Source organism: Adiantum capillus-veneris, chromosome 17 (assembly GCF_014529385.1).
Source record: "Adiantum capillus-veneris isolate H3 chromosome 17, ASM1452938v2, whole genome shotgun sequence".
NCBI classification, from domain to species: Eukaryota; Viridiplantae; Streptophyta; class Polypodiopsida; order Polypodiales; family Pteridaceae; genus Adiantum; species Adiantum capillus-veneris.
In genome coordinates, this window is record NC_140947.1 from 127,231,928 (window position 1) to 127,255,563 (window position 23,636).

The 23,636-nt window shown below is 43.2% G+C and overlaps 1 protein-coding gene across 1 annotated transcript; it reads left to right on the plus strand.

Moving 5' to 3' along the window:
- Positions 1-19,989: 19,989 nt before the first annotated feature.
- Positions 19,990-23,447, plus strand: LOC147438047 (receptor-like protein kinase FERONIA). The gene has a single exon (XM_086487420.1). The coding sequence runs from the start codon at positions 20,389-20,391 to the stop codon at positions 23,020-23,022; it is 2,634 nt and encodes an 877-aa protein (XP_086343546.1). The 5' UTR covers positions 19,990-20,388; the 3' UTR covers positions 23,023-23,447.
- Positions 23,448-23,636: the final 189 nt, after the last annotated feature.

Genomic DNA, 23,636 nt, shown 5'->3' on the forward strand with positions numbered 1-23,636 from the left:
CTATCAGCTCGATATATGCAGTGTGGGAGATGTCAAGTCATGCATGACGAATGGCACTGAATTTATGCTTCGTGGAGTTGAACGTTTTCCAAAACTGACTAAGAGTTTGGTGTCACTTGGTCACCTTGATGCTCTAGCCTATACTACTATTGTTGGCTCAATGGTTCTTGGATGGTGCGTAAAGAAAATTTGGTTGTCATAAAAGGTCATGAATTTGATTTGTTGTACTCTTTATATGTCACTTCAATCAAAGAGAGTTCTATCTATGTAGCCAAGCAACCTTCTACTGAGTTGTGGCATAGTCGGCTAGGCCATATGAGCTGCATATGAGCCAGAAGGGAATGAAAATGATTCAATGTTGGGTTACTTACCTATGTTAAACATTTTTTATTTCAATTTATGTAAACATTGTATCTATGACAAGCAAACTAGGCAAACTTCCTCGCCATTACATTGACAATTGGGAAATCCTCTATATTGGTTCATAGCAATTTATGTGGGCCTATGCCACACAAATCTCTAGAGGGAGCATTGTATTTCGTGACATTCATAGACGAATCTACTCAAAAGGTGTGGGTATACTTTATTGAAGGGGAAAGACAAAGTGTTTGCTACATTCCATAAATCCTTAGCCATGGTTGAGAACCAATCTGGTAGAAAGCTAAAAGCTTTTTGAACTGACAATGGTGGAGAGTATGTCTTTATAGAGTTCAAGAATTTCTGTGGTAAACGAGGGATTTGGTGACAGTTTACTACATCATACACGTTTGCTCAGAATGGAATTGCTGAGCATATGGATCACACGATTCGAGAAAGAGTCACAACCATGTTATCTATGATGAATTTACCTCCTGAGTTTTGGGGAGAGGCTGTTATGTCAAACGTACACATCACCAATAGATCGCCTAGTACTCCGTTGAATTCAAGTATTCGCAGGAGATGTGGGTTGGCAAGAAGCCAACTTATGATAGATTACGTGTGTTTGGGTGTGAAGCATTCTCATACATTCCCAAAGAACTTCGTAAGAAGCTAGATCCCAAGTCACACAAGTGCATCTTTATTACTTCTAGTAGTGCTCCACAGAGAGCGGAATCCAATAGTCAGGTAGTGAGGAGATCTACGTGTGTATCTCGTGCCCCTGAGTGATTTGAGCCAGGATTAGACTATGTGTTAGTCACTGACTGTGATGAGCCCACTTGTTACACATAAGCTATTCAGATGGAAGATAGCGTGAAGTGGGAGTAGGCTATGCAATCTAAGTATAACTCAATTTTAGCCAATGAAACTTGGGAATTGACAAAGTTACCAGAAGGTAAACAAGCATTGCCTTTCAAATGGGTGTACAAGAAGAAGTACGCGTCAGAAGATCCAAGCCTAAGTATAAGGCTAGATTGGTTGCCAGAGGTTTCAAGCAAGAAAAAAGACATAGATTGCGATGATATTTTTTCTCTAGTAGTCAAGATGACTACACTACATCTTGTGCTTGGTTTAGTAGCCATTGAAGATATGGAATTGGTCCAAATGGATGTGAAGACGGCGTTTCTTCACGGGTCTTGATGAGGAAGATGTCTACATAAAGCAACCCGAAGGTTTTGAGATCAAGCCTGAGAAGCCAAGGGGCAGAACTGGTGTGTAGACTCAAGAAAGCTTTGTATGGACTAAAGCAAGGTTCAAGGCAATGGTACATCAAGTTTGATAAGTACATTCAATCCCAAGGTTATGTACGGAGCCAAGAGGATCACTGCTTATACACAAGGAGGTTGAACAACGGTTCCCTTATCATTCTTATCTTGTACGTGGATGATATGCTTATAGCGGCGAAGTCCAAAGATGAGATTGCACTTCTCAAGGATGCCTTAAGCAAGCATTTTTCCATGAAGGATTTGGGTGATACACATCATTTTCTTGGTATGCGTATCAAGAGATATCCTAAGCATGGAATACTTGAACTATCATAGGTTGAGTATATTCACAAGGTTTTGCAATGTTGTAACATGCAAGGGGGGAAAGCATTGAGTACCCCAATGGTTGCATATGTAAAACTTAGCAAAAATGATTGCCCAAAATCAGATGGTGAAAAGGTAGACATGAAAAAGGTTCCATATTGTTCGACAGTTGGCAGTCTCATGTTTGCCATGGTTAGCACGCGACCAGATATTGCATTTGGAGTGGAAGTGGTCAACAAATATATGGCAAATCTGGGCAAAAAACATTGGGAAGTAGTGAAATATATCTTGAGATACATTAAGGGTTCAACCGACAAGTGCTTATACTTTGGGAACAATGATGCATCCATAGTTGGATACATTGATTCGGATTATGCGGGTTGTGTGGACACTAGGAGATCCACCTCTATCTACATTTTCTTGTTTGCTGGAGTGACAGTCTCTTGGAGATCATGTCTCCAAAATTGCACTTCGTATTCCACCAATGAGGCTGACTATGTTGCAGTTTCCAGTGCTAGCAAGGAAGTTGTATGGTTATCTCGTTTAGTGGGAGACCTTGGTATACACCAAACACCTGTGCTACATTGTGATAGCCAGAGTGCGATTGCGTTAGCAAAGAACCCCGTGTTTCATTCCAAGTCGAAACACATCGAGGTCAGGTGTCATGTGATACGAGATATTTTGGCTAGCAAACGCATTGAGTTAGCCAAAGTTCACATGGATGACAACCCTACAGATGCTCTTACGAAGAGCTCATCCATAGAGCGGTTCACACATTGCATTGAGATGATGGGCATAGGGTGAAGCCTCATGATAATTCACATTTGTATAGGTTTGTACTAACATAGGCTACTTGGGCCACCATGGCTTCAAGTGGGAGATTGTAAGGGTGCATGCCATACCGGTTGGGCGCCGCCCATTTTGCTAACCTTATTAATATAAAAGAATACGGGACTGTGGATACTTTATCCACTAAGAGCTCCACTACACCTAGTGTCCTACTGCACTACACTCTGCACTTGCACTCGCACGCACATACTACACATCGCGCCTCACATACTCCAAAGAAAAGAGTCCAGTCAGAGTTTGTTCCTTGCTATCAAGCGCGCCGTTGTTGAGGCTCTCTCTCTCTCTCTCTCTCTCTCTCTAGTGCAACCGTTTTTTGACCTAGTAGACAGCAGTTTACTCTTTTTATCATAGCTTCTTCATCCAAACGCCGATTTGGGTGGTCTATAGCCTCAATCAAAGAGCATGACACCCTCTATGCATTTATGAAATATAGAAATTTTTATAGTTATGGAAGGCATTTTTGTAGCAGCATTTCTGAAGTGAACAAGTTCAAGAAAGTTGACTTTCATCTCCTATTTAACATACAATGTCTTTCGACGCTCACAAGGGTTCTTTATCTTCAACAAGGTCCACAAAAATTGTGGAAGATGATCCCAAATCTCTTGTGTGTGGGGATAGCAACACAACCACTCAACCAATGACATCAAAAACCATGATCATGGAATACTTGGTATCGTTGCAAGAGACCGTAACAAACAAGGCGAAGACTTACTGGCACTTGCAATGGAGAATGGCACGCTAAGGGTACTTGTGGTTGTGAATGAGAATCTAAAGAGGACACTTGAGATGGAAACAACACATTTGATGCAACTTGAAGAGGAAGTCAAGGAATGTAAATGCTCTCTTGTGGACTTGAATGCTTTGAAGGAGCGCATGAGCAAAGTAGAGCATGACCATGTATTTAAAGAAAAGAAATTTGATACCATGAGGCAGGATGTATGCAACATGAAAAATGTATGCACAAACAAGTCTTGGGCTGATGTATGTGGTAACAATGTGGTTCATAATTCCTCACTCATGCAAGTTATGGCTCTAACAAAGAATGTTGAGAATGTGGATGTGAGGAGTTGAGGGAATGGGAGCGACGTTCCAAGAACATTGTTATTCATGGAATTCATGAAGAGAAGTTAAAGACGCCACCTTCTCTTGCCATTGTTATCGAAGATTTCTTCAAAACCCACTTTGGCATGTCGGGAGTTATGGTCTATGAAGCACATAGAGTGGGTAAGCAAGGAGCTCCTCACTCGGGAGAATGGCCAATTGTATGCACCATGCTGGATGAGACCAAACGAAAGATTATCCTTGATAATATTTGGATCTATTTGAAGAATACAAAATGTTTTGTATGTGAAGATCTAACCATTTAAGCAACAAAATATCCGTCGCAAGGCATACAAGGAAAAGAATAAGAAAAACAAGGAGATCTCTCATGAAGAAAATGTGCCCAAGGAGGAGGCAAGTCCCTCGAGCAAATAGGGATGCGTGACCTATGAGGCCGAGTTACAATTGAAAATATGCTTTTGGAATTGCAATGGATACCCATGGAATGCGGGGGTTGGCATTGATGAACTAACAAGCAAAGCCAATGTTGTACTTCTTGTTGAAACTTGGGAGCATGATACACAAAGGATTAACGGTGTCAGGAGTTTTTTGGAGCAAGGGATTGCGCATATGTACATACACATGCATGGTGCATCAAATAAAGGATTGCCCAATTTCCTTAGCCAGGTGGTTACGTGGGGCCCACATGTGTACAGGTAGGACAACATGTACATAGTGCATCGATTTTCACTATTACTAGTACCAATGTGTTTTTTCTATAATAATGAGGAGTTGCTAGCGCGTAAACTTCTCGAGGAAGCTATCCGCGGGCCGACGACATGAGGTCAGCAGGTGCGTCAGATGGCATCTAGTGGCGTCAGGAGGGCGAACGAGGTCAATATTTGCACGCGGATGAAGACGGACACAACGTGGGTGTTTTCTTGTGAGAGTTATGCAAAAAGGTCATCATTAGGACCACTTTTTGGGGCCACTTCATGTGGTGGCGAGATGCATTATTGGAAAAAAGTTGAGTGCCAGGTGTGCGAATGATGCAAAAAGGTGACAACTATGCACTGCGAGGTTAGTTTTTGGCCTGTTCGGGGTCCATTTGAGGTCATCTAAAAGGCCAAGGGTGCCCAACTAATAAATCTAAGTGTGGGAACTGAAAAAACAGAGAGAAGACCAGAAAAAAACGTGGAGAAGAGAGGAGGAACAGCCGCAAGTGTGTTTTTGCTCATTTTGGAGCCTATTTTGGCCGTAAACTGCTCATCCGAGGTCGGATTTGAGCACTTCGACATTGTAGACTGGGGTTTTGGGCCGTTCCGGACGCGATGGCGCTGTCCATTTTGCCAAATTCCTCACTCTTTTCCTGCTGTTTTTCTGTGTAAGTTTCTCCTATGAGCGAAGTTTCTGCTCCAGTTTGTGATTGTATCTGGCTTATTTTACCCATATTGTGTGAGCTGTTTGCCCCATTGGTGTTGGCCCAAGCTCATTTGTATCTAAACATCAGAAATTCTCCTCTTTTGAGCTGAGTTTTTTGGGTGTGTGTGTGTGTGTGTGTGTGTGTGTCTGTGTGGAGTGGGCAAGTGGATAGTCTCTCTCCTCTCACTCCAGAGGTGTGTTCCCTGTCTCGGCCAGGTGTGTTGTGTAAGCCGAGTGGTGCCCCATAGTGTGTGTGTGTATCTTCCCAAGAGTGTGTGTCGGGTCGTTATAGAGGCGCTGTGTGTGTTTTCATCCCGCTCACATTCTTTTGGCGCCCCCACGGAGGATCTTCTTCGAGTACCTTCTGCTTCGAGCTTCGAGATTCGGGATTACAGGTTGCAAGTTGCAGGTTGTAGATTACAGGTTACAGGTTACAGGTTACAAGTTACAGGGACAGGGACAGGGACAGGTACAGGTACAGGTGATTCACATAGGTATAGGTAGCTAGAGTACAGTGATATACTAGCAGTGATGTCACTTGCAGTTGTTGTGGGTATGCATCACTTGGCGCCTGTTTGAGCGCATTGTCTGCTGGATTGTACGTTACTTGTGGAAACTGCCATTGTACACATTTGTGGAGCCATACTTGGTTGTATTTGGCAGTCCCAGCCATTTCTGAGACTTGGTCTGGAAGATAGTCATTTCTGAGACTTGACTATATGCACTTTGCATTAGCCTTCGTGTGAGGGTCGATAGCGTGAGGTTTTTATTGAGCTGGGGGATTCTCAAATGTGGAGATCCTTTCGGTGATACAGGTAGCTGGAGCACCCTTTTTGTGACCTCTCCATAGGCTATGTACTAGTGAGTCCTACTTGATGCTCGGGTTCTATTGTTGACAGTTTATGCATACATAGACAGTCTATATTTTGGGTTCCTACTGCTCTACTTCTGGGGAAACTCTGTCGAAATTTTCCCAAGTTATGATGACTGGTTTTTTGGTATTTTGAGCCATTTATGTTGTTATGCTGCTGAAATTTTGGCAAAATCAGAGGTTGAGTCAGGTGTGCCTTCTTGGGAGCTTCATGGTTGGCTTTAATGGATGATCAAAATGGCCCTCAGTTCACTCCTTTTCATTTAACTCAAAGAATTCAGATTAATGTTCATGTGTCCAGGAAGATCTTTTTCCAGCAGCGCATAGTCTTTATGTTTGGGCCAAGAAGATTGAGAGAGATCCTGGAATGTCCTTTGCCTGTTGTCATTCCGATGATTAACTATGAAAACTCATTTGATGTGCATGTGTTTGTCCTTATCTAAAGCTGAGCTCCATTGAAGTTTTTGGGGATTGGGTAGTGAAAAGTGTTGGGTTCTTGCACGTGTGTTCGAAGGGGTTCTCAAAGCATCATAATTTGGGTAGCCATGGCTTTCTCTTATCCGGAGTTTCATGGAAGAAGTGATGAAGATGTGGAAGAATTTTTGGAAAAGATGGAGGTTGCTTGCATTAGCAACCAGATTCATGACCCTACGCAAATGTTACGCCTTCTCCAAATTTGTTTGAAGAGTGATGCACGAGTTTGGTCTAAAGCATTTGAAGAGGAGTTGTGTGCGGCTGATCCACCTGTAAGGTTGAGTTGGGACAATCTACGACATGGGTTGGAAGTGGAGTTTGTGAAGATAGAAGATCCTGACAAAGTGTGGCAAGAAGTACAGGCTTTGGTGCAAAAGGAAGGTGAGCCAGTAGATGCGTACATACGTATGTTTTCATTGGCATGGGAGCGAATGTGCAAGGCCTTAGCACCACAGGTACCCCCGCCTGACATGATGAAGAAGGACAGATTCTTGGCTGGTCTTTGGGAGCATATACGTTGGAGAGTGGAGCTAAAGAAGCCTAGGACATATGAAGATGCACTAGAGGTAGCAAGGAACAAAGAGTGGAAGCTGAGGAAAATGAGCCAGTTAGGGGTGGAGTCTTTGCCAATGAGGTCTGAATTTCAGCCTATAGAGTCTTTACAAGGCCGCATGTCAGGGGTTCATCATGAACCAGTAGTTCCTGTTACTACTCAGGTTATGCCAGCAGTGGTCACTACAGCAGTGCAAGATGATGGGCTAAGGCAAGACATGAGGCAAATGGTAGATTTGATGAAGAATCTCAGCCTAAACATGCTAGGTCAAGTGGGAAATAATCGAGGTCGAGGGAGGTTTGCAAATCAGCAAGGAGGTGAAGAAAGGCCTAGGAATGGTGTTGGACAAAGCAATGGTAGGTTTTGGAGGCAGACGCCCACATGTTATAATTGTGGAGAGTTGGGTCACATCAGCCCGCAATGTGATAAGCCACCAAGGATGGGGGGAGACATGTATCCATTGCCAAGACAGGTGCTAACTAGGTCAAATGATTATGGCATCGAAATTAAGGGAGACGAAGGAACCGGTGGACTGACCCAGGAGGAAAAGGGAAAGACAAAAGTGCTAAGTGTAGTCACCTTGGAGAAGGCATCAAAGCTAGAGGATACATTAGTGATGCCTATTGGGAAGAGGACCACAGAGGATAAGGAAGGAAGAAGTGCCCCAGGTCCTAGTAAGAAGAAAGGAAAGAGCCATGAAGGCGAGGATGTCAAGGCCAAGAGGAAAAGGAGAGCTCGTCGAAAGTTTCATGTTTCAGATTTTCCACTAGGGGATGGGCAATTAAGCTATGACTTGAAGGAGGATCTGACGAGCAGGAAGGCAGATGTTACTTTTGGGCAGCTTATAGAGATGGTGCCTAAGCTAAAGCGACAGTGGAAGAGAATGGTTAACCCAATGGAGAAAGAGCCGGAGAGAGGTTCAGTAAAGGTGTTGGCAATGGATGAGCTACCAGACATTTGTCCAATAGTAGATGTGTGGCATAAAAGGAAAAATTTGGGACAAGGTTATGTGGATGGCGGAGCCCAAATATGTGTCATAACACACTCATGCGTTGAGAAGATGGGTCTCACAGTGGCTGGGGTGTCAGGGTTTCGGATCAGATTGGCAAATCATCAAAAAGTAAAATGCTTGGGTGTTGTAAAGAGCTTAGAAGTGGAGGCATATGATGCAAAGGCAGTGGTTGATTTTCATGTGATGCCAGCAGGGTTGGGAGCATATCCTATTATATTGGGCAGACCATGGTTACGTGCAGTGGGAGCTGTTCAAGATTGGCGACATGGTACGATTAGCCTCTATGGAAAGACAGGTACCAAGAAGCTTTATAATATGGACACAAGGAAACGATTAGAGGAGCTTTATGAAGATGAGGATGAGTCTAGTGATGAAGACTCTTCCACAGTGACAGATGAGGACAGTGATAGCACTACCAGCAGTGATGAGGATGCTGATGTTGCATTTCTTTTGATGGACAAAGAAATCCAGGAGTTTGGTTTAGTTGCATTTGCAAATGAGGTTGAAGATGAAAGTGAAGGGCCTTATGAAGTGATTGAAGGGCTGATGCAAACCAAGGTTGAGTTGTCAAAGAAGCAGGAATTGATGACACAAATGATCAGTGGAGACCTCTCAGCTATGGAGAAGGATATATATTTGCACATGCTGGCTAGTTTTCCTGATTTGTTCATTACTTCATATGAAGAGATCAGAGGGTTCAAGGGCGAAGAGATGCTTATAGAGCTGAAAGAAGGTGCTAAGCTAGTGCGGCAAAGGCTAAGAAGGATGGGTCAAGAGCAAATGGAAGCCTTGCGAGAAGAGGTGGACAAGTTATTGAAGGCAGGGTTCATAGTCCCTGTGGAGACCACAGAATGGGTGAGTCCAGTTGTAGTCAGTCCAAAGAAGGATGGGAAGTGGAGAATTTGTGTAGATTTTAAACCCTTAAACACAGCCACTAAGAAGAACCCATATCCTCTTCCATTCATTGATCAGATCTTGGATTCAGTGGCAGGTTATGAGAGGTAGAGTGTGTGTGATGGTTTTTCAGGCTATTTTCAATTGAAGATTGCTCTTAAAGACCGCACAAAGACAACTTTTATTACGCCATGGGGCTGCTATTGCTACACAGTATTGCCATTTGGGTTGTCAAATGGACCTTCCTTCTATCAAGAGAGAGCGAATTGGGTGTTGGAACCATTCATTGGTAGTTGTGTTAAAGCTTTTATGGATGACTTCTGTGTTTATAGCAGTAGGGCTGAACACCATGAGAAGCTGCAGATGGTATTGGCTCGATATGATGAATGTGGAGGACAACTAAATCCAAAGAAATGTCATCTAGCACAGCCAAGGGTGAAGTTATTGGGCCACATGGTGTCAGAAAATGGCATTGAGGCTGATCCAGACAAGGTTAAGTCTATTATTCTTCTTCCATCACCTACGAGTACGAAGCAATTGGCAACCTTTATACACAAAGTGAAGTACATGGCAAGGTTTATTCCATTGTCTTCTCAGATTCTTTATCCATTACAACAAGTGGCAAAGCATGATCCATTGCAATGGGATGACAAGTGTGAAGAAGTGTTTCAAGAGGTGAAAGAGGTGTTAGGGGGTTTGTCAGCCATGCAGGCTCCTGATTGGGAGAAAGTGTTTTATGTAAATCCATCAGTAGGGGAGGATGCCATTGGAGCCATGCTATTGCAAAAGGGGAAGGGCAGCCATTATATGAGGCCAGTGTATTGTGCAAGCCGAGTGAAGTTGGTAGCGGAGAGAAAGTTCTCGGAAGTAGAGCTAGTGATGGCCAGTGTAATATTTCCTTGTCGACGATTTCGTCATTACTTGCTACCACGGCCTTTTGTTTTCTTGACGAGTTATGCCTTTTTGCCACAGTTAATTAATGGTACTAACATGTCAAATGTGGTGAAGAAATGGGTAATTGAGCTGCAAGAGTTTGAGTTCTCTTTTCTAGTGGAAGATAGTACAAGGGCTACCCTAGCTGATTTGTTGACCTACAAGGAGAATCCCCTTATTGTTAAGGAAGAGGTGGTGAGAAAGGTAGTTGAAGAAGTGCCACAGATCAGCAATGCACATGTGTTGTTCTTTGATGGTTTATACAAAAAGAGCCATGATGCAGCTTCAGGGGGTATAGCACTTTATGATCCAGAGGGGAAGCTAGTATGCAAGAGAGGGTTCAAATTGGATGCTCATAGTAACAATGAGGCTGAATATGCTACTCTGGAAGCCGGATTACACATTTGTTTGAAGCATGGGGTTCGAAGGTTGAGCATAAAAGGTGATGCCTTGTTAGTGGTGAAGCAAGTGCTGGGTGTGTGGAAGAGCAAGAACACCTCATTGAAGGAAATGTGCTTCAGAATTAAAGGCCTGTTAAAAAAGTTTGAAGCATGGAGCATCAGACACATTGAACGTGCTCTAAATGGAGAGGCACATGAAGCAGCTCAAAGCATGATTGGGGAGCTATTTGTGTTGAGGACCACTTTACCTCTTTATCATGGCCGGGAAAGTTTGGCTCAAGAAGAGGAGTTTTTGCTAACAGGAATCATTCCAAAGGAGATTCAGAAGTCTAAGAAGTATGGCTTTGTGCGTAGAGCATATAGGTACAAATTGATTGGTGATTTCTTATACATGAAAGGGGCTGATCTCGTGTTGAGACGTGTACCTTGGCGGGAGGAGCTTTACAGAGTGTTGGAAGAGAATCATGAAGGCGCATGTGGTGGCCATTTTGCTCTAAAGATCACCTTGCATAAGATTTTGCAAGAGGGGTATGTATGGCCTAGTTTGCACAAGGATGTTCACCATTGGTGTAGGTCTTGCAATAGGTGTCAAGCATTTGGGAAGAGAGTGTTGAAGCCAGAGCTACGAAAAACCATTATGGCGTTTGATGTGTTTGAAAAGTGGGGGATTGATGCAATAGGCCCGTTACCTATCACAAGCAGGGGCAAAAGCTATATCTTGATGGCAGTGGACTATCTCTCTAGATGGGTAGAGGCTATAGCAGTAAAACAGATCACTGCAAAGGATGTGGCAAAATTTGTGTATGATGAAATATGTTGCAAGTTTGGGGTGCCATTAGAGCTACTTTCAGATAAGGGGCCAGGATTTAGAGCTAAACTGCTAGACTTCTTATGCACAAAGATGAAGATTAGGCACCAGCATACCACTCCTTATTACCCGCAGTGTAATGGCTTAAATGAAAGATTCAATGGTGAGTTGGTACAAATTCTTTCTAAAGTGACAGAGCACCAAGGAAAGAATTGGGATTTGGAATTGCCTAGTGCATTATGGGCTTACCGTACTTCGGTGAAGACAGGTACTGGGTTTACTCCATTTCATTTGGTGTATGGAAAGGAAGCACTATTGCCTGTGGAGGTAGAGTTGCCTGCGGTCAAGATGTTAGAGAAGTTGCTTGGGCCGCCTAGTGATGCATTCAAAGAGAGGCTCTTGCAGTTACAAGAGGTCCAGTTGGATAGGATGAGTGCATTGGAGCATTATGGGCAGATGCAGGATAAGGCTTTGACAAAGATAAATGAAAAGGTCAAAAGTAAGGGTATCAAGAAACATGACTTGGTTTTGCGCTACAACAGTAAGCTGGATAACACCTTCCAAAAGAAGTTTCAAATTAAGTGGGAAGGCCCTTTCAAGCTAGTGGAGTGTTTCCCAAATGGTACATATCAGTTGGCTAACCTGGATGGGTTTCTACATAAGTCAAGGGTAAATGGATTGCGTCTTAAATTGTATCATGCCAGGTTGATGATGGTCGAGCAAGATGAGCTGTATGTGGATCAAGGAGTGTTGGTGAGGGATGAGGAGACCTGTGATGCGGCGAGTCTCATATCTCTTTTTGTTGCTGCTGATCATGAATGATCTAGCAGGCTAGGTGATGGGCAAATTATGTCAAGAGTTTTTTGGAGCAAGGGATTGCGCATATGTACATACACATGCATGGTGCATCAAATAAAGGATTGCCCAATTTCCTTAGCCAGGTGGTTACGTGGGGCCCACATGTGTACAGGTAGGACAACATGTACATAGTGCATCGATTTTCACTATTACTAGTACCAGTGTGTTTTTTCTATAATAATGAGGAGTTGCTAGCACGTAAACTTCTCGAGGAAGCTATCCGCGGGCCGACGACATGAGGTCAGCAGGTGCGTCAGATGGCATCTAGTGGCGTCAGGAGGGCGAACGAGGTCAATATTTGCACGCGGATGAAGACGGACACAACGTGGGTGTTTTCTTGTGAGAGTTATGCAGAAAGGTCATCATTAGGACCACTTTTTGGGGCCACTTCATGTGGTGGCGAGATGCATTATTGGAAAAAAGTTGAGTGCCAGGTGTGCAAATGATGCAAAAAGGTGACAACTATGCACTGCGAGGTCAGTTTTTGGCCTGTTCGGGGTCCGTTTGAGGTCATCTAAAAGGCCAAGGGTGCCCAACTAATAAAGCTAAGTGTGGGAACTGAAAAAACAGAGAGAAGACCAGAAAAAAACGTGGAGAAGAGAGGAGGAACAGCCGCAGGTGTGTTTTTGCTCATTTTGGAGCCTATTTTGGCCGTAAACTGCTCATCCGAGGTCGGATTTGAGCACTTTGACATTGTAGACTGGGGTTTTGGGCCGTTCCGGACGCGATGGCGCTGTCCATTTTGCCAAATTCCTCACTCTTTTCCTGCTGTTTTTCTGTGTAAGTTTCTCCTATGAGCGAAGTTTCTGCTCCAGTTTGTGATTGTATCTGGCTTATTTTACCCATATTGTGTGAGCCGTTTGTCCCATTGGTGTTGGCCCAAGCTCATTTGTATCTAAACATCAGAAATTCTCCTCTTTTGAGCTGAGTTTTTTGGGGGTGTGTGTGTGTGTGTGTGTGTGTGTGTGTCTGTGTGGAGTGGGCAAGTGGATAGTCTCTCTCCTCTCACTCCATAGGTGTGTTCCCTGTCTCGGCCAGGTGTGTTGTGTAAGCCGAGTGGTGCCCCATAGTGTGTGTGTGTATCTTCCCAAGAGTGTGTGTCGGGTCGTTATAGAGGCGCTGTGTGTGTTTTCATCCCGCTCACAACGGCTTGGAGGATTACAATGTACATTCATTGATATGGTCAAAGAATCTCAAGAAATGAAGAGGGCAAGGAGGGGTAGCATGTATGGTTAAGAAAGGAGTGGAAGATTTTTTATCAATTGTGAAAGATGATAAGCACAAACGTTATGTATGGCTAAAAATTATGAAACCAAAAAGAGCACTCATTTTTGTAGCCAATTGCTACATTCCTCATCATGATTCCCCCTTTTATGCTTGCATGGATAGAGATGAATCATTTTTTTATTTAGAAGAGGAAATTGCTTATTTCAAAGGTGAAGGTGATGTTATTGTATTTGGGGATATGAATGCTCGCACAAAAACATTGCAACATGATACTCAACAATTTGATATGCCATACATTTCAAGGGAGTTGGAGGAAGTTCACTTGTATGATCATACTTCAATGGATGAGAAAGAGTCGGATGAGTATGAAAGTTACTTTTACACATGTGTAATAGCACAGGTATGCTCATTGCCAATGATGTATTTTTGTAGAGTGGAACCAATGAATTTACATGTAGAAAACATAATGGGGATAGTGTGACTGACTATATGCTACTTTCCAAAGCCATCATATATTGCATAAAGAGTTTTATGTTTGGCCAATGGACCCCGAATTCAGATCATCGAACCTTATGTACTGACCTTACATGTGGAGAAGCAACTAAGCATGATAATCTCAGCCAAAGGGAAGAGAAGTTATCACTACGTAGGATTTCAAACGGGCACCAATGTACATTGAAATGATTGATCAAAAGTTATGGATGACAAAGCTTCAATATGACACACCATTGAAAACTAAATGGGAAGGTTTCAAGAAAGTTATTTTTTCTTGTGCCGAAGAATGCTTTGCCATAAAGCATCTCCATGGTATCAACAAAGATAGATCACGGAAAAGGTAGTTTGATAAAGAATGTCAAGATGCTCGAAAGTCCTTGATAAAGCTTGATGAAACTATGGACAAAGACAACTATCAAATTCATTTGCATACATACAAGGCATTGATTCAAAAGAAGAGAATAATATGGGAAGTAAAGCAACAACTTTCTCAAGTTGAAGGAAAGGCACGTACATGTGGAAGATTTTGGAGAAACTTGAGGGGCAAGCGGGTTGAGAATTTTGGTAACTTGAACCTTGTGGATATGCACACACATTGTAGGCAATTATATGAGCAACCAAATGCTGAAAAAATATCATTTTATGGTTCACTCCCATGTATGCCCTTCTTTTTTTCTATTGAGGATGTATGCGGTTGGCTTGAAAAGTTGGTCACTTGCAAAGCGGGAGATCTTCAAGGTATCAAGCCGGAAATGATCAAATGGACGGGATATTTTACCCATGAGTGGATGTGCGATATGTTAAACCTTACACTTCAACATGGTATGCCTTATGATTGGAGTACTAACTGGGTTAAGCCTTTGCATAAAGAAGGGGATGTAAAGAATGTAAACAACTACTGGACTGTAATGATTGGTTCTCTTATGGCAAAGTTATTTGGGTGCATAATGGAGATGAAATTGGGTGATTGGGCTAAAGAGAATGACAAGCGTGCAAAAGGACAAGCGGATTTTTATCGATGCTATAGCACCATTGATCATCTTGTCACTCTTCGTGTTCTCATGGAGGAAAGTCAATTGAAAGACAAGCAATTGTATTTTTGTTTTGTGGATTTTAAGAAAGTATTTGATATGATTCCACGTAACCATTTGTGGAGAAGGATGGAAGAACTCTAAGTGCCAAGTGAGTTTATGCTGCGATTTCTCAAATCTATGAGAAGGTGATGTGTCAATTGCGCATGGGAAGAGGAATTTCAAAAAACATTGTAAGCACTATTGGGGTTAAACAAGGACGTTCGTTATCACCAACTCTCTTTGGTCTATGCATTGATCAATTGGAACAAATGTAATTGACTTAAGAAGGCATTGAAGAGGTCACTATTTGCAATGCGGTAATCATGCTTTTGTTGTATGCGCATGATGTAGTGCTTCTAGCACACACTTTAGAAGATGCACAAAAGCTTATGGTTGTCCTTGAGAAATTTTGCTTGCATAGTGGGCTGATCGTGAATGAATTCAAAACAAAGGTTATGCTTGTGAAAACCAACCATAAGGAGAAGCCATGCATTGTGTACAACAATGAGACACTTGAAGTTGTTGAGAGCTTTAAGTACGTTGGCCTTGCGATTCTGTCCAATCACAAGTGGCATGAATGTGCTATGCGTCGTTTGGAAGCGGGAAAGAGAGCATAGTATACATTTGAGAACATGTGTAATGCGGGAAACATCAAGTGTTGGGTTCTCAAGAAGTACCTTTTTGATGCATAGGTGACACTGGTTCTTCTTTATGGAGTTGAAGTGTGGGACGGTCTACTTGGAAAGAGTTTGAGAATGTCCAAAAGTGTTTTCTTACAAACTTTCTCCAAGTTAAGACAAAACACCTTATATGCTCCTACTTCTTGAGTTGGGATCTCTTCCAATTGAGGTTATGGGCATGGAAAGGGTTGTGGAGTACATGATAAAGAAGCATCAAAACCCCTCACATCGACTTCCTACAATTGCATGGGAAGCAAGAAAAAAGGTTCAAAAGATGCATAAAAGCAAGATCTTGAGCACGAGCTGGATGCAAGACATAAAGAAGTGGTTTGGGAGATGGGATGCATTACACTTGCTACATGATGCTTCAATTGACTCCCAAGTGAATGAAGTTTTTCTACAATGCCAATGTATTACGGCTTGGGAGAAATCCTATGGGTCACACTTCATACATTACACCACCCATATTGCCCCCAATTACAAAACCATGTTCTTCGCTGAAAGAGGAAGCGCACTCACACTTATATGCTTGAGCCTATCCTCTTGTCAGTGATACGCACTATCGCAGCCATTTGGCTTAGCTCCCATTCCCTTTGATACAAGACAGGGAGTTGGGGCAATGGAGAAGAGTCAAATTGATTGTGCACACTATGCTCACTGCAAGTTTGAGAGTCTGAGTACCACACACTACTAGAGTGCTCAGCTTTTGGTCACATCCGAACTTGCTTCTCTCACATTTTCAACCATGACTTAGACCTACACACTTTCCTCTCCCAGCCACACAGTGTGGGCTCTGCATTACAACTCTCATCACCACAATTTTGGAGCATTGAGAGTCACTCATTAGCCATACACATACTACATCACACCCATAGGTCATATTTGACCTCCGAGGACAATAATGAAATCTATCTCTCTCTCTCTCTCTCCCCCCCTCTCTCTCTCTCTCTCTCTCTCTCTCTCTCAGGGTGCACACATGCAGTTGGTGCGCACATGCACCAGCTGCAGCTCCCCAACCGGTGGAGATTTTATGGTGCCAAAGACAAAGCACTCACCGAATGGCGAAGCTTGAAAGCTCTCTCCCTACGAATCTATTCACAAATATGTAGACAAGTTTTGGGATTTACATCTCAAAGCCACAGTTTACAAAAAGATGGATTTTGGAGAGTAAAAACAACAATTTTGTGCTGGTTTATCTGAGGATATGGCGGAGTATGTTAACTCCCAAAGACCATGCACCATATCTGCGATCATACACCATACCATGATGGCTTCAAGAATCAACTTCCAACAAGGGCTAAGAGAAATCTTAAGCCCATGGAAAACAAGGACCGTAATGAGCCTAAGGGGAAGGACAACGTCCAAAAGTCTCCCAAAGGCAACACCCACAACAACAAAGCCAAGGAGAAGGGAGTTTATAAAGGCAAAACTAAACTCTCTCCTAAAGAGTTAGAGCGTTATCGAAAAGATAACCGTTGTTTCAAGTGCGGGGAGCAAGGGCATGCCTATCGTGATTGCCCCCACAAGAATACACGTAATGAGCCTCCTAGAGATACCTTGGTCAAAATTCAAGAAGAGGATGCTCATCACAAAGGATCTCCTCTATGTCATGGTTGAGGAAAGGTAAGAGAACATGATGCTTTCATTCTCTTTGACCCTGGTTCTACTCAGTATTTCATATCCACAGAGTTGGCCACCAAGCTAGGCATCCAAGCCTATGAGATGAGAGATGTCCTACCTACGGATTGTGCTTTCAAGGGGCAAGAAGCCTCAGACACTCCCTTAATTGGGAAATTGAGGCTCCATGTCCAAATCTATGTGGGAAAGGAGGATTTCTTCATCTCTCTTCTCAAGCATGAGGATGTAATCCTAGGGGCACCATGGTTTGATCGCATGTCTGCCAATGTTAAATTCCCTGAATGACAAATCTACTTTAGGTTCAGGAAATAATATATGTACATAGATGCTAAGGAGTTGGGTAGTACCATACCTATTGTACATAAGCAAGCTTTCAATAAGTCAATAAAGAGCTCAATTTTTGTGTACATGATTTTTGTTAAAGATTCTCAAAATGAACCTAATGCTTTAGCAAAAGAATATATAAACAATATTAGAGTTATCCAAATTCCTCAAGGGATTCCAAGATGTTTTTATTGACGACATCCCTTGTGAGCTACCTCCCAAACGAGAGGATGACGACCATGCAATTGAAATTCTTCCAAGAAGCTCACTGCCTAATAAACCTCCTTATCAAGTTTCTCAAGCTCAACAAAAGGAGATTATGGGGCAAGTGCATGAGTTGGTCGAGAAAGGCATGGTTAGGCCTAGCTCATCTCCATTTTGTTCACGAGTGTTATTAGTGCAAAAGAAAGATGGCACATATCATATGTGTGTCGACTATAGAGCACTAAATAGGATCACTATCAAGAATAGATTTCCCGTTCCACGAGTAGAAGACCTATTTGATAAGCTACAGGGGTCGACCTACTTCAGTAGGATTGACCTAAAAAGTGGCTACCATCAAATAAGGATAGTTGATCAAGACATTGTAAAGACCGCATTTTGCACTACGTTTGGTCTTTACGAGTACATTGTCATGCCTTTTGGCTTGACCAATGCACTAGCCACATTTAATCGCGTAATGGAGAAGCTATTCAGGCCTCATCGAACCTTTACTGGAGTGTTCTTTGATGATATAATCATCTACTCTAATTCATTCGACGAACACAAGCAACACCTCTTGGTAATGTTTCAAGTTTTATGAGAGAATAAACTTTATATAAATCGAAACAAAAGTGACATTTTTTTACAAGAGATTCAGTATTTAGGTCACATTATCTCTCAAGATGGTATCCAAATGGATCCATCAAAGTCACAGGTAATAAAAGGATGGCCTAATCCAAGGAATTTGAAGAAGCTTTATAGGTATGTGTGCATACTATAGACGCTTCATAGAAAAGTTATCACCAATTATGGGACCATTACACGACCTAACAAAGAAAAACGTTAGGTATATATGGTCCACCTAGGAGAATAATGCTTTCGAAAAGCTTAAAGAGAAGCTTATCTCTCAACCTGTGATTACACTACCGGATGATCTATCAAAGCCATTTGAGGTCCAATGTGACGCCTGTGGTGATTGTCTTGGAGCTGTTTTGCTACAAGAAGGGCACGCCATAGCCTATGAAAGTCGAAGGCTCAACCTTGTTGAGCAAGCTCTAGGGATATATGAGAATGAACTCTTAGCAGTTCTACATGCTCTAGACTCGTGGAAGCACTATTTATTGGGAACTCTTTTCATTCTGCGAATGTATCACCAAAGCCTGAAGTACTTCATGACGGAGACCAAGCTCTCCGACAAACAAATGAGGTGGGAAAATTTTCTTTGGCAATTTCATTTTCATATTGCTCACATTGTTGGCAAGCATAATCAAGTGGCTGATGCACTCTCAAGACGGCCGAGAGTGAATGCGGTATCCATAGAAACTCACAATGATCTATCTTCTATGATATACTCATGGCTCATTAGAAAAATTACCAAATCTACCATGCTTTGAAGAGATGCCACGTTTGTACTTTTGATGTTTGTGTCATAACAATGTTGAATAGGATGGAACTCATATTTACCACCACTGCCTCAGTATTCATGATTCTCCTCGCGAGGATCATGCTGAATAGCTTTTTGAATACATAATTTGGGTTGTTCTTTAGATTGAAAGCTTCATCAACAAATTTATATGGTACATTGTGTTCTAGCACTGAGACTGGGATGCCATAACCCCCATCTTTGTATTTCTTCGTGGCCTGAGGGGTTTCCTTTAGAAAATTGCTAATTGCATCTGTTGTGCGCGGTTGGAATTTTGATGCAACTTAAAGGTAGGCGTTGAGTTGTGCAATGTAAGCTTCGTATGTTGAGGACCTTTCTTGACAAGGGTGGCTTCTTTGGCAGTCCGAACGAGATCTTAAATGGGTAGGACATAAGGGCTTAGGGCCTATGCTTTAGCACAAGCGTGTGAACATGATTTGAACATAAGGGCTTAGGGCCTATGCTTTAGCACAAGCGTGTGAACATGATTTGAACAGACTTGGTCATCCAGGAAAACATGGAGTCAAAATATGACAAGTTTTCTATTGAGACCGTGAGGAAAAGTGGTCCTTTTGCCTTGAATAAGAAATTAAAATAAAATTAGCAGTATTTTAAAACGAGAGGCCAAAAAATTCTAGGAAGTTCATTAGAAGATTGGAATTTGGTAGGGTGGTAGGTAAAATGAACTGCGAATATTATGAATTCAGAGGAGAGAGAGAGAGGAGAGAGATACGGTTGGGCCTGCCAGCTAGAGCCCAACACTGCCAGCCCACGATACCATGTTCCCAGGTCTCTCTCCTCTCTCCTGATGATGGTACCCGCTCACAGTGAGTGGGCACACCTCTCTCTCTCTCTCTCCCACACACACACACACACACACCTCTCGTCTAAACCAGAGGTGCATTGTGAGTTTGCTATCAAGCGCGCCGTTGCTCTCTCTCACACACATACACGTCAGCTTTCGTTCTCACAAGCACATGCCGCCCTCTCATCGAGCTCTGTCTGTGGGTCTCGGTTGTTTCTTCAGCGTGATGATCGTTCTCTAGCACAGACAGCTCTCCCGTCCATGCAAATTTGATTTTCACCCACACACACTCTCTCTCTCACATATTACATTCCCTGCTCCTTTGTCTTGCAAGAGCCACACAGTTATGGTATGCAAGCAAATGTGAGTCGGCTCTGCAACAGGGCGGCATTGTCATAGTGTCGCCACCGCCAGCGAAGCTGCCTATCTGCAGAGGTTAAAACTCACAGAAAAACCCATTATGGCTTTGCCAAGATCTTCAGCTTCCCCTGTTCGTCTAGTCCCTCTCTTATTTCTTTGTTTTTGCTCCCCTGTTTCTTCTGCTACCACATTCAATGCAAGGGATGAGTATCGCATAGCTTGCGGTGTGTCATCGAATTTGACCGATTCGCAGGGCCGCTTGTGGACAGGGGATGCTTCCAACGCTGCATCAGGTAACCCTTATCTGAACTTGAATTTAGGCAAGGACATCAATGCATCCTCATCAAGCCAAAACATCAACCTCCCGGACTCTGTTCCCTTTTCGTCGGCACGTATCTTCACCAGTCCGGCTACATACTCCTTTCCTGTCAGCCCCGGCCGCCATTGGATACGCCTGTACTTCTACCCCTTGGATTTTTCGACATACAGCATTTCAGATGCAATCCTAACAGTGGAAACAGATACCTACACTCTCATGCAAAATGTTAGCCTGTCTTATGTCATGTCGGCGCTGAATCTTGGCTTTATATTCAAGGAGTTTTCTGTGAATGTGACTGAGAATTTCTTGACACTGAATTTCATCCCCGGCAGTAGTCCAAACGCATATGCTATGGTGAATGGCATAGAGATCTTGTCCATGCCTGAGGATATGTATGTGAACACCTTGAATGCAGTGAATCTGGATGCTGAGATTCCATTTCCAGTGCCTGGGACAGTGCTAGAGACAATGTTTCGACTCAATGTCGGCGGACAGGCCATTGTTGAGAGTAATGATGCTCTCGGGCGCCTTTGGGCAACAGATGAAGCTCACATTTTTGGAGCTCAACAAGGCGTTGCCACATCTGTACCCCATGCTATTTCTTATGGCACTCTCGACAACTTCACAGCACCAGAAGGTGTGTATACGTCGGCCCGCTTCATGACAAATTACAATGATGTCAACATGCAGTTCAATCTCACATGGAATTTTTCTGTCGACCCTAACTTCACCTACTACACTCGCTTTCATTTTTGTGAGATTCAGTACACTAAGAGCAACATGAGGGTTTTTGACATCTTCATCAACAGTCAGCTAGCAACTCCATCATCATATGATGTGGTGGGGGCAGCAGGAGGACCGTTCGTTGCTTCTGTTCTTGATTTTGCCATGCCATTTCAGCCGACCGATGCGCCCTTCATCACAGTGGAACTTCACCCTAACATCATCTCACGACCTAGTTACTACAATGCAATCTTGAATGGCTTGGAGATCTTCAAAATGAATGATTCTGCTGGCAATCTTCAGGGGCCACGCCCTCCTCCGCTTGCTGTGCCCCCATTAAATATTTCGTCTCCTTCAATAGGGACATCAAGCAAAAAGTTTGTGGCAATTATAGGAGGAGCTGCAGGCTCAGTAGCTGCTTTAGCTGCTCTTTGCATTATCCTGTTATGCTTTTGCCGGAAAAGCAAGAAGGGCGGTGGAGGCCGTTCTCCCTCATGGCTGCCGCTTCCTTCTCATGGAGGCAACTCACACTCTATTGTAAGCAAGCTTTCGACAACTTCTCGAAAGAGTGGCACGGGCAGCTATGTCTCATCTGTGCCATCCAACAACTGCAGATACTTCACCTTCTCTGAGATTTTGGAGATGACTAACAATTTTGATGAAGGGCGTGTGGTCGGAGTAGGAGGTTTTGGGAAGGTTTACAAGGGGGTATTGGAGGATGGGACCAGTGTTGCAGTGAAGAGAGGGAACCCTACCTCAGAGCAAGGTGTAACTGAGTTTCAAACAGAGATTGAGCTTTTGTCGAAGCTTCGACATAGACATTTGGTCTCTCTCATTGGGTTTTGTGAGGATCATTCAGAGATGATCTTGGTGTATGATTACATGTCTAATGGTCCTTTGCGTGGTCATCTTTATGGGGCTGGACTTCCGTCCCTTTCCTGGAAACAGAGGCTTGAGATATGCATCGGGGCCGCCCGGGGACTACATTACTTACATACTGGTGCTGCTCATGGGATTATTCATCGCGATGTCAAGACAACCAACATTTTGCTTGACGGGGACTTTGTTGCGAAAGTGTCAGATTTTGGGCTTTCAAAGACAGGGCCATCGCTCGACCATACGCATGTGAGCACAGCAGTGAAGGGCAGTTTTGGATACCTTGATCCAGAGTACTTCCGTCGGCAACAGCTCACGGAGAAATCAGATGTCTACTCCTTTGGGGTGGTGCTTCTAGAGGTTCTGTGTGCAAGGCCGGCCATTAATCCTACTCTTCCAAGAGAGCAGGTCAACATGGCAGAGTGGGCGGTGCACTGGCAGAAGAAGGGCATGCTGGATCAGATCATAGACCCTGTTCTGGTAGGGAAAATAGGGAAGGAGTCCTTGAAGAAGTTTGGGGAAACGGCGGAGAAGTGCCTGGCGGAGTCGGGGCTTGATCGGCCAGCTATGGGTGACATTCTGTGGAACTTGGAGTATGCATTACAATTGCATGAAACTTCTGCAGAGAAGGAGCTGGACATGAGCAATCCGCGAGTGAAGGAGATAGATTTGAAGGTTGTTCCGGAGGTTGAGCTCTCAGAAATGGATGCAAAGAAGATGGATATTAGTCACAATAGTGCTATGTTTAGTGAGGATTCAGATGAGACTACTGCAAGTGCTGTCTTCTCGCAGCTGGTGAATCCACAAGGAAGGTAAGGGCATGATCAGGCCTCCGCATACATGCAGCGTCTGCACGGCTGCGTCGTGTGATGATGATGGGGCATAAGTGAGCTTCCTGATACTTAACTCAATGGAATGTGAGGGCTACTACACAAGCGAAGTACCCCTCATTGAGAGAGATGTGAAGGCAAGATGACAGAATCTGAGGTAATGCCAAAATGCAGGGGTCTCTTTCAAAGTGCTCTTTTCAATTGAGTATACTGATTAACCAATGGGGATGCTTCTTTGTAAAGCATTTAGTCAGTGTCAATGATATATGTAAGCTTTGTGATGTATTGCAAATCCAGCCCACCCTTTACATGTACATGCTGATATTATTATTGTTTTTTTTTTTTTGGAAGGAAAGGCTTTTTTTTGTATTGGCTGGCCAGTGTCAGAAAAGAGCAGTTGCTTTTCTCATAGTTGGCTTCTATTTGATTGTGTATGAATGGAGCTATGGACATGTGATTTGTTGAGAGGTGCTCTTTCGTTCACACCAGGAAAGTGAAAGTTTGTTTGTCATTTAATACTTGTCTTGCACACAAGAAGTTTTGGACAAATTCTCACAATAATTCACACATTGTGACTTACCTCAACATCATGAGCTTCTG